At 40.3% G+C, this 12,493-nt stretch overlaps 1 protein-coding gene across 3 annotated transcripts in view; it reads right to left on the reverse strand.

Moving 5' to 3' along the window:
* The window catches only part of ST18 (ST18 C2H2C-type zinc finger transcription factor), a gene marked incomplete at both ends in the record, with an annotated part of 82,286 nt that overhangs the window by 48,760 nt on the left and 21,033 nt on the right, over positions 1–12,493 (reverse strand). For 2 of the 3 annotated variants that reach the window (XM_080938507.1, XM_080938506.1), the window contains 2 exons: positions 969–1,754; positions 8,245–8,435. In XM_080938507.1, the coding sequence (XP_080794633.1) occupies positions 969–1,754; positions 8,245–8,435 (977 nt within the window). The remainder of the gene's footprint in view (positions 1–968; positions 1,755–8,244; positions 8,436–12,493) is intronic. The other variant, XM_080938508.1, reaches the window with a different exon arrangement.

The raw sequence follows: 12,493 nt of genomic DNA on the forward strand, positions 1-12,493 counted from the left end.
CAGCAGCCTCACTAAGCCGTACATAGTCTATTTCCTCAGAGTTACAAGGAAACATTTCCTAAATGGGAGGGGATGGATTTAAAATTACCAAATAATACACTTCTGGGTTACTTTCCCCAATCAGAACTTCTAAGGAAGCAGATGCCGGTCCTCTGAGACCTCAGACTTATGACCCAACATTCCATTAGATCTTTCCCTGATTCTGTGACTATTAGATTCTGGGGGGGGGGGGGGTAGGGAATCTCCAAAAAATTTTGCTGAAACAAAAACCAATTTTTGGAGGTTTGAATCTGACTGGACCCTGAACATGCCCATGGTAAATGTGTTCTCTGGGCACCAGTGGACTGTTGGGAATATCACTCACCAATGGTGTAGGCTTTGAGTGTAAGAACAGGCACAGTCTTCCATCAGGGAAGATGCATCATTTCCCTGATGCTGGCAGAGCAATCTAAGGTCTTCTCCAAGCACAACATCTCTGTAAGCTTAAGTCTCATCCAGGTATCTGTGGGCTCTCACTGGTGAGCTAGGAAAAACATCATCTTACACGTCTATTAACCCCCAGTTTTGCCCTAAGAAGGCCAAACACAGACCTGCCTTACCAGTCTCTAACTCCTGGTTTTGAAGCTTTTAAGTAATCCCCTAAGCCCAGAACAAGGGGTAGAATAATTTGTCTAATAAAATGTTAAAAATCACATAAAAACGTCCAGTCAAGCGCTGTTAGAAGGAACGATGTGCTTCTAAAGAGTTAATTCAATCAGAAAATCAGATGGGACACATGCTTTTCAGACCCTGAGCTGACAGCAACCAAAAGGGTGGCTGCAAAGGAAGGAATGGTCTGTCTCACAATTATGAATTTATTTTAAATTACATTAAGTTGTCAACAGGCTAATCTAGAAAGAATAAGCGCATTTAACATTTTCAAACTGTAAACCAGCATCCTTCCTGTGACGAATGTTAAGTGTGCTTACGTTTATTGTTAAAGGTTTGTCTTCCGCTGGCATCAGACACCTTGGGTTGCCTCCGTTCCCTCGCCAGGTGGTCCAGGAGAAACCGGTCCAGCTCCTTGTAGGTGTGCTGGAAGACGGAACCCCGTTCAGCCTGTAGGGCGATAGCCTGTTCCAGCAAACTCAGGTTCCCCTTTGCTTTCTCCACCTCAGCAGACTCTTCTGTGACTGCGGCCAGGCTCTCGACCTCTTCAACCTCTGGGAAGGAAGGCTGGGCTTTCGCAGCCAAGGGCTCCGAGTGAGATTTCTGTGGGTCTCTCCCATCTGTGTCAGAATCACACCTGTTCTCACAAGGGACAAACTGGTCGCCTTCGGCTTTTATCTCGGGAACTTCCAACAGATCTTTTCTGTTGTATGTCAGCTTGCGTTTGAGGCCTTTGTGGGTGTCAGTGTCTTCTGAGGAGTTGGGGCCGCTGTCCCACCCATTCTCCGCACTGTCAGAGTCACTTTCACTGTCACCAGAGGAGCAGAAAGGTGGCCGGGAACCGTGGACTCTGTCCCTTCCATCATCGGAATGAACCATGAAGCATTCCTCTGCTCCATTACTCTCTGCTTTCAGAGACTGGCCGCTGCTGCCATTCAAATCCCCCGCTACGGTCTGCACTGACTCACGTTCTTCAAATTGACCTAAGTGCATCAGGGATTTGACCATGAGCTCTGGATAACCCTTGTATTGATCTTCCTTCTCAGGTGAGCTTTCTTGTGCAGGTAAATGAAGAGACTTATCTATGGGTTTTACCATGATACCATCTTTAAAAACAAAACAAAACAAAACAAAACAGACATTGGAAAAAAAACAGAACAAAATATTTAAAGTTTTTTTAATATATATATAATATATTTATTTATATATATTTATATTTTATATTTTTATATATATGGGCATAGTGGCAGGGGCCTATAATCCCAATACTTAGGAAAGAGAGGCAGGAGGCTGTCAAGCTAAAGGCTAGTCAAGACCTCAAGGGAGTCCTACCTCTAAAAAGTAGATCACCAAAAAAAAAAAAAAAAAAAAAAAAAAAAAAAAAAAAATCTTAAGGTGCTCACATAACTATTCACATACATGTACTGACACATACATATGCCTACATGTATAAGTACATGTATACTGCTATTCCTACAAAATATGCATAATGTGTAGGATCTATTTATTTTAAAAACAATATTGAGAAACAATACTGTGGAATAAAATGAACTCAGTGCTTCGGTAACCTCCTGTAAATGAAGAGCTACGTCCTTTTAGAGAACAGTCACAACAGGACTTGCTACTCTGACAGCACAGTTCCACAACGAGCTTCCTGCTGTGACACCCTCTTATATTTCAACATCTTAGCAACCAGGAGGAACTTGAATCTGTGTGGTACATAGTCTGCATTGTGGCATTGTATCTTTGAAGAATATTTGGGTTAAATTCTCTATAAAGAATAGTCTCAGCTTTTATGTGGTGTTAACTAAGATGCAAACAGCTCTACACAGAGGTTGTGACTGAGGCTCTCTGAAGCTCTCAGGTAAGTAAGGATCATGCTTACTCAGTGCCATGTTACAGTGCTGTGTTCATGGAAACACGAATGGGATGATCACCAGGCTTAGATATTTTAAACGGCAGTATGTTTTCTTGTCTTACCTGTGCGTGTGTCTGTGTGATAAAGTAAGGAGGATGAATGGCAGAGGTGGTTGGAGGATCTCAAATGTCAACAACTTGGGTGCTGTGACCAAGAGCCAATCACTAAGTGCCCAGGCCAGCCCAAAATAGCTGTCAGGACTCTTCCTTCACTTGTCTTGTTGTATGTATGTACGTATGTATGTATTACTACGTATGTACGTATGTTAAGTATGGTCAGTTCTCTAAAGCTGCCCCAGTGGAAACTATCCAACTGAGCATGTGGATTCTCAGTGCACAGCAGGCTGTGAAATCTACCAGACAGCCCACCAAGAGTCCTCTGACACCAACCAAGACAACAACAACCAAAATCAAACAAAAAGACAAGCATTTCTGCATTTCAAAGGAAAGTGGGGGATGGGAAGCATAAGATGATCAGCCCCCTTGCAGACTGTTAAAGACACCAAGTGAAGCTCATTCTTTGTTAATAGACATCTTTGGAGGGAAGAAAGTACAGCGTTCAGCATGAAGCCGTGGCAGAGTGTGTCTGCCTGGGAGACAATGTGCAGTTTTTTTTTTCTCATTCAATTTTTTTTTTTTTTTTTTTTTTTTTTTTACAAACGTTGTCTCTGACAAGGACACTCAAAAATACATCGCCATCATCTTCCTTTCTGGTAATTATCTCCCTAAATCAACACTGGACTGCCAGGATCAAGTAAATATTGCCATAGTAACTAAAAGCATTTTTGGATGCGGAGAAGAATTCAGTCACAACACTAGTCCCTGTAAATAATGCTGATTATAGGGTGCAGTCTTTTGTTGGGATCTATTCAACACAAACTGAAAAATTTAACATTTCAGTTCCTAGAAAAGAGGCTGGATAAACAAGCACATAACGCTGATAGGGTGGGCCTATCCTCCGCTGCATCCGTACCGGAGCAACCCCAGCTTTAAATAATATATTAAACATAGTCTAAAATGCAAATGAAGTTTTTCTCAATATCACAGTTGGCTATTAGGAGAAGTGTAAAGGGTTATGATAATTTTAAAGTATTATGAACTACAGAAAACAAATAAAAAGCATTTTCAGTGAATATGCTCAATTCATTGAACTATTCTCTCACTCCACTTAACTACCCACATGTGTACAATAATGATTTATAGACATTATACCTAATTATGCATATTTGGGCTGTGGTAGAGTGCTAACAAAAGCTCTAGAAAGCAACAATTACCTCTGTTGCTTAGCTACATAGTTTAAAATATTCCTATTAAGTGCAGATCACCCGAGAGGCGGGGAGACAAACTCGCACATGTGCGTGACAATGCACTTCACTGAGCGACTGCCAAGTGCTTGCATTTTGGGTCATTTCCAGTTTACATCATTGTTTGGTTCAACTGTTTGTTATATGCTAAGAGAAAATATTTATTAATTATTCTTCAGAAAGAGAGAAGCCTCACAGCTAGGGGTGCTTCCATGTGTCACACACATTGGTGTCTAGGGATAGAGAGATAAGCCCCAAACCCACTTTCCTTGTTCTGCAAACCCAGTTTTCACTATGGGCATGAGGGAAAAAAATGTAAGTTAGCATTTAAACATGACAGCTCTGTGACAAGGTACTGGCTTCTCGTGGGTCTGCCATGGGCCCCTTGGTTTCTCGACTCTGCAGTATTATTTTTCCGGGGAGTAGTATGGTCTTTCACAGAGGGTTGGAGCTTAAGCTCTGTTGTTAGTGTCTATGCTTGCTGGTCAGGCTGTTTAGCCTGCCTGAGTCTGAAGTCTGAATTTGCAACTGGGGACAGCAGCACAGCCTGTGAAGTCGCTACGGAGGTCATAGAGATATACAACAGGCACTCAGTAATACATGGCTTTCCTTCCCTTCCTCAGATGCTATTTTCAAAGGCTCTAACATCAGGGGACTAGTAGGCTCCTCAACATGAATAAGATTGGCCTGCTTTCATCACTATAAGTCATTCCTAAGACAATTCAGAAGTCACAGAGAAGAAGGCCATTAAAGACTGCACCGAAGGCCAGCATCTGCCCCTCTGAGCTAGAAGCTAACACATAAAGTCTAGAGAACATGACTGTCACTGGCTAGGCAGCATTTGCTTGTATGATCTTAGTCCCCTCTTGGTCTCTGATGCCTGGGTTTTTATCTTCAGAATGAGGATGCGCCAGTGACTAGATGGTTCAGCAACCATCTAGGACAATGAACTGGGGTGTTTAGCATAGTGCCCCGTTTTCTATTTTCCTGTCCACAAGTTGCTTCCTAGTCTATCTCACAGAGAAACTACACTTTCAGGTCTGTCATGGCTCAAGACCACACAGCTATTCAGTAGAGGGCTGAGACCAAACCAAGGGCCACATGGTTTAAAGTTTGGGACTGTTTCTATTACATACTACAAGTCTCCTGAAGCCTAGAAATGCCTTAAGAGATGGCTCATGTAACACAGCTATTAGGAGAAAGTACTAAGAATATTAATAGCAGAATACTTTTCTAAATTGAGATTTTTTCCCCATAATATATTTATAGGAAGACACTTTCAGTTAACTTGGACTGGAAAGAACAATGTTCCTTAAGTTATTAGTCAAAATATGAAAATACAAACAACACAAAACTTATGCAACCCAGAACTTAATTTTGTTAATGCCGCATAGATGGGAAATTTTGGGGGCCCATTCCCAGCAGGGAATAGGTTGACAGCTTCAGAAATGGCCTAAGGCTCTTGCAGGGTGAATTTCCAAGCATTTTGGTGGGCAGGAGGCTTGGGCTTGGGAACTTTCTTGTGTACAGATTTAAAAAAATAGGCTTTTGACTGGTATATTGCAGCTCACATTTATTTTCTGACTATAAACCAAGGTTTCTGTGATGAGTGATTTATAATCTTATATATAGTTAATAAACTCTCCTTCCTCCCTCCCCCCTTTCATTCATATTTACTCTGAATCAAAACAACTTTAATATTCTTCACTAATTTTAGAATAAGCTCCTTAGTGTAACTATTTTTTTTATGACTATTGGGTTCAGATCCGCTCCTGTATGCAGAGCGCACAACAGGCAATGCATTTATTAGAACTTTATAATATAAAATGTTGTCAGAAATTAGAGCCATAGAAAAATGAATTGGTCTTCTAAGGTTCAGAGTCATTTGTTCTTTTTTTTTATTGAGGGTGATATATTAAAATATGATTTCAGTCCCTAGAAACTTCTGTGTTTTTGGAAGGCATTTCGAGGTCCCAAGCATATGGCCATACTACTGGGAACTCCACAATGTACTTTGAGCCCATGATGGCTCTTTTTTTCCGTGTGTTCTAGGAGTTTGAGCTTGTCTTGTTTCCTGGTGTCCATCTCTCCAGGGTGCACGAATCCTAACTACCCGCAGGAGTAACCACATGCAGGTGTTTTGAGTCAGGTTAGAGTGTGGGGTACAGCCATAAAGATCAAAACACTTTGAGGATGCAAGAGCCAGGCCTTAGCATTCACAAGTGCTTTATAGTCTCAATATCTGACCTGTACAGCTAAAGATTCAACTACACACTCCTGTTATAAGGCAAAGGCCTGGGGTTCCTGGAGTCAAGGAGCCCTTCCTTTTGTGCTCAAAAATGCCTCAAAAGCTGGAGGCAACTTAAAATCTTTTCTCTGTTGACCTGGGGTAAGAACATTTATGACCTGCCATCTTTAGGAACTGCAACTTCATTTGGACCTAGTGAAAACTCTTCCTAGCATCCATTCTGAAGGACTGAGCTTACAGAGCACAATTAACTGAGAGTTACTTTACTTGGTATCCCTGTGTCTGCAAACTGCGCTGCCTTTCAAATTTAACTCCTTAGTCTCCAGTGATTTCCTCTGTAATGTTAAGACCAGGTTTCTATATACATGTGACACTGGAAAGTGGACTAAATGGTATTACTTATATGTCTGAAATATATAAGGAGCTGAAAGTTAATAGTCACTAAGGTAATTTCAGCATCACTACTAGTAGTAGTTCTAATATTAAATGCAACCATTAGCCTTTGTAAGCCTGCGGATAGATGTCTCTAAGTTCTCGTGACTGAACAGTTTACTGAGTACATTGGAACAATATTTTCACTTATCTGACATGAAGTATTTATGATAATGAAAGAAAGTGTGAGGTCTGCAAACTTCTTTGGCTTCATAGACTGGCTCTAAGAACTTCCTCTAGGATCAGACGGCATCTGCTGTGTCCATGATTCAACACATACAAGTGACCAGGTCAAGGAAATTAGAAAAGTTAAAGAGGAGTATAATTTAAATCTGAACCACGAGGCTTTAAAATCATATACTAAAATAAACTAAAAAATTGTTCTTAGCCGTGTACAAATCAGAAGACATGGTTTTGACCATGGAATCTTTAATACTTTGCCAAGATAAAGAAGATTCTGTGACCTGAGACTTATCCTCAGTCCATATGTTTTTATATCTTTAAAAATAATACCCAGTGTAATTTCTGGTATTCGATTTATAAAAATATGATCTATAAATATTCTTACCTTTTATTTGTTAAGTTTTAAATATGCCAGCTATTATTGTTTTACGTTGCTCACCTAAACAGTCACATTCAGTAGAAGTCTATATTTAATAGGACAAGTACATCTCAAATTTCTATTAGTCAGGCCTTATACCTTAAAGGTTTGATAGGTTTTGAGATTTTTTTTTTTTTGCAGTCTGACACCTGAGTATCATGTATAAATCAATGACAAGTGATTTCTAGCAACTGAGAACTGAAAATAAACAAACTCTAAGCCATTAAAGTTTTAGCTACATCTCACTCATCCACAAAAGGATACCTGGAGAGTGTGCAAAGGATTGAACTAATGTGTTATAAAGATAAACTTAAATTACTTATTGTAGAAATATAGGCACAGGGGTATCCTTTTTTTAATCTTGTTCTCCTATTAAATGAGCCTCAAGTATAACAGCTTAGCTCACCTCTAGAACTGATTACTCTAAGTATTGTTTTAAGTATATAAAAAATAGTAAGGTCATAACAACATCTATATTGAGTCATGTTATTATATTTTGGGAATGAAATAATATTGAACGTATTGGTGGAAATTATGTATTTCTGTTTTAGCTATATACATAGACAATACATCTCTCTCTCTCTCTTCTCTCTCTCTCTCTCTCTCTCTGTGTGTGTGTGTGTGTGTGTGTGAGAGAGAGAGAGAGAGAGAGAGAGAGAGAGAGAGAGAGAGAGAAAGAGAGAGAGAGAGAGAGAGAGAGAGAGAGAGAACGAGCTGTGAACATTGACCTTTATCATTGGAGAGTTATTTTAAAGCTTACATCTGTCCTGTAGTTTGGAGCATTCTTTTGGAATTGAGCATTTATTCAGACTGACTCTTCAGCTTTAAGGCTTCTTTCTCCACAAAGAAGTATAACTTAGTCATGACTGGAAGTGAGTCTGGGACACATTCAGGCTGAAATTACAGACCCTAAATAAAATCTCACCAAAATAAATGGAGCCTTCATAAGTGAATATTGACGGACACAACTGTTAGGATTTTGTTTCCAAACCCCAAATATAGCTTAACAGCCACAGGACCTGTGCCTTCTCCATGGACTCGGAGTGACATTTGGTGACAGGAGTATGTAAAGCTTGGGCCATGCCTTTTGCTACCTGCAGTGGAGTGGTCATTCGTTTCTAGGAGGCCATCGTCCTCATTCCTGGCGTCTGGGTTCTCCTTGCAGTCCATGTCTGGGCTGTAGTGCCGGGGCTTCATCAACAGAGATTTCCTTTTGTTAACTGGCACACCCAATGCCTGCTCTTCAGCCCTCCTTTTCTTCGCCATGGAGCAATCATATGCAACCCTGGGGCAAGCAGAGCAGGGCAGATTAAGAACACAGTAAAATAGCATTCGTTGCTGCCTGGCATTTGGTTTTCACCAAGTATCACTCAAGGCGCCTGGACACTCAGGACCTGGAGTGTAGGCTTTATCATCAGTGCTAATGGTCTCTCTCAATAGTCTACTTCACAGTCCATCAGAAGCACTTAGAAACACATGTTACTTCTGAGTAACACATGCCAATCCCTGCTTTACTTCACTACCAGTTTGCAAGCCTCTAGGAACAGATAATGTGAAAACTACACCACCAGGTACAAGAAATATGCCGGTACAGAAAAACTGTAGGTTCTCCAATAGTGAGGTGACACCAAAGTTGCTTATCTTTCCCACGTGTTTGCTTCAGATTTGAGGCACCACAGGTTTTCGGCACTGACTTGACTGAAAGATCCACTGAGCTACAGAACAAGCTATGGACGTTCAACCCACCTCCAGTGACTCAAAAAAAGTGAAAAGTCGTCACACAGAAATGTGCCTTTGGATTTGTCACCCATTTGGCACACATAACAAATGAAAGGCAGAAGCATAACATTGGATTTCACAAAAAATGACCAATAGCCTATCCTTGTTCCTGTTCTCACATGGTGCCATTTGGAAGTGCTCCCAAGGGAGGTCCTTTCCAACATTCACTTCACTCAAAATTAATGGAGATCTACTGTGGGAAGTTAAGAGAAACGCTCTCCTGGAAAGATCTGTGAAGATCATAGAATTTCAATAGTGACTCTGTGAAAGACTCCTGGAAGCAGAGAAACAATTTATTGACTCCAGCTCAAAAGATAAACCAACAACAATTCTTGGGAATAGCAGCCATCAGTCAGAAGGTCTCACATGAACACCATGCAAAGATGGTGATATGTTCAGGAAATCTAGTCTGTAAAGTCAGATGCACATTCTTAAATATCTAAAAAGTAGGTGCAAAGACATCTAAGGGAGGAAACAGGACAAAAAGAAGAAAAAAAGGAACCTAGAAAGATCTTCCTAAACCATCTTACTTTTAGAAAAGGAAGGCTCTTCCTTTTAAATTGAAGTTTGAAAAAAATCTCACAAAAGGTGGAGATTAGAGAACTAAAAATCATCAAGATAGGAATTTCAATGATTGAATTTCTGAACAAAACTAATAGGTTTTCACAGATATGAACCCAGGTTTAAAGTGAACACATAAAGAAACTGCAGGACAAGCAAAGGTGACCAATGCAACGGGAGCCCCAGACCCCTGGGTAAGAGGACCTCTAGAAGGTAGGGAAGTATGTGGACTGAAGTTGCTGCTGAGAAGAAAGCACAAGTCTGCACACCAGGGTGATGTAGAGACAAAAATACTCTTCTAGACACCCAGCATCCTAATACGGAGCTCATTTCTGAGTGACAGGTCAAACATATGAAGATGGGGTAAGGGATAACAGATGAAGAGAGTTCTCAATATTCCAAAATCAAATGAACTTCCACAGCCCTGCACCCCCCAAATCTCAGAAAATATTCATGTCAAGTTGCTTGGCCATTTTCAGAAACCAGTATAGTTTGTAGAAAGTAGGAGAGGCTCTTACGCCATTGAGATATTAATGGCAGAAACAGAAAGTAGATTTTGAGAATTGGAGTGATTTAAATTGGTATTGGGAAAGAGGGAAACAAAAAAATTAAAATGCAGATTTAATAGACTCTTAATTCTTTTGCAGAAATAGACGGAAGGGGGATCGGTGAAGCAGTCATAGCTCTATTTTTGAGGAATTGTAATATTGATTTGAATATCATTTGAGTGTAGCAATATTAACAGTGGCCAATATGTAGAAACACCTCAACCTCCATGGACAGATGAATGGACAATGTGTGTATGCACAGTGGGCACAATTAAACTTTAAACAAGAGAGAAATATGGTCACACTTATCATATGTATAAACCTTGGAGATATTATACTATACAAAATAACTCACCGATACACTGAGAAAATGTGCATTATTTCTCTTACAAATGAGAAACATAAGAACATTAAACTAAAAGAATTAATGAAATAGTGGTGGTCCTGACAGAGCATGGAATTATTTCCCACTGGCTAGCTTTTATAATGTCAAAATATTCTATGCTGCCTTCTGGGGAAGAAGAGGCATCAGTGGTCTGTTGTAGTCCTGGCAAGATAAGACATGCCCAGTGTTGCAATGCCCGCATGAATGTTATAGGAATAACTACCTCCTTTCTGTTTTGACATGGGTTCTGGTCCACAGGGGAGATTTCATGCCTGATAATATAAATCTGGTCAAAATCTCATGACCGGGGAGATCAAATGTCCTAGTGTGTAAACTATTGTTGTTACACCAAACTGTTATGCTGTCAACCTGCCTTCTGAATATGTGATTACACCCATGCATTCATACTGTACGCAACCTTGGTCAGGTTATAAGTAACTGTGGGAGCTCAGCTGTGTCTGAGTCATTATTAACCTCAGCTAACCAAGGTCTAGGGAGCATCACAGAAGAATGAATGACTTGCATGTGAGAACTGGTGGATGAGGAGGAGGCTGGTGAAAAATTGACTTCTAGATAGGCCATGGCTGTTGCACACACCTACTATAAAGGCAATGCTGGCTACTTGCACAAAACCTGCACAATACTAAGTCAGTCAAAGTTCCAATTTGAATGTGGACAGGTGTCACAGGCATTTCATCCCCTGAGAGCAGCCATTAGAGGCAAATGGTTCCTGAGGAAGGTCACTCTCCTTTGGAGACATGTTAGTAGGTAGATCATACATGGACCTACTCATACACACTTGGGAACCACTAGCTGGCTTTGGTATCATCAATAACAACGAAAATGTGAGGACTTGAGGTTGATGGCTCAGGGAGGATGCTGAGAGAAGAAGTGGTAGATGTGCATGCTGATGGAAATTTCAAAGAAGAAATAAAAAAAATATTGTTTCTTTTATGCGGAAGGACAGAGTGGGGAGTTACTAACAGACATACAAAATTTTAATTGAGCAAAATTAAAAAAGCTCCAGAGATTTGTTACACAATTCCCTCAGGTCAGCAATGTGTATCACATACTCAAAATGCTTTCAAAAGGTGAATTTCATGTCAGATAGCATCACTATCATAACCTTGAAAAAGATGAAGGTGACAGAGGACAAGAATTTGTTGGCACCAGAGGCCGTTCATCGTGGGGTTAGTTGGTGAGGTTAATCAGCCTGGAAGTACAATGTCCTTCTTTAAAGATTGAGGCTGAACACATGTTGGATGGTCCTTCAGACTACCGTTTTTAATATTATCACGTATGATTACTCATTTATGAAGAAAGTAGCATTCCACAAACAAGCAAGCAAAACTACTGAACGGTGGGATTAACAGTTGAACCCAGTGTGTAGGGTCTCAAGGCTTGTTTTGTCCCCCATATTACCAGACCAGAACAACAGCTTTGGACAAATTCTGCCTGCATTTGACAGTATGTAGAAACAGATCTCTAGTTGAAGGGAAGGTGCTTATTGTAGGACTTTAGCTAGTGATGTTCATGTGCGTTTACATGGCAAAACTTTGTCTAGAGGTCATAGTGAGTCGCGGTAATTTAAAAAAAAGGGTGGTAAGGGCTGGAAGACAGTGCCTCAACTATGAGTAGGTGCCACTGAAGACCCAAATTCAGATGCTAGTACCCACATCAGACAGCTTATAGTTGCATATAATTCCAGTTCCACGAGATTGAAGACCTGCTTCTGGTTTCCACGGACACTTGCTTTCCCATGTGCATACACTCCCCACAGACATACAGATATAAACATAATTAAGTTAAAAAACATATTTAAACCAGTAAGACCTTATTATGACCTCAAATGAAGAAGCAGCTTGGCCCTTATGTGACAGCTGTTGATGGTGAAGCAAATCAAGGTCAATAATTGCATCAAATAACTTGCCGAGGGTAAGATGAATAGGTATGTACGTGTTTCTAAAATCAAAAGTACAAATTCATGCTTTCTAAATAATGCTGATGCCCACTGACAGATGCTAGTCTTAATTTTTGTTAGAGAAGCTTCTCTTCAAACACTGGCAAATT

This window comes from Micromys minutus (genome assembly GCF_963924665.1).
Source record: "Micromys minutus genome assembly, chromosome: 26".
NCBI lineage: Eukaryota > Metazoa > Chordata > Mammalia > Rodentia > Muridae > Micromys > Micromys minutus.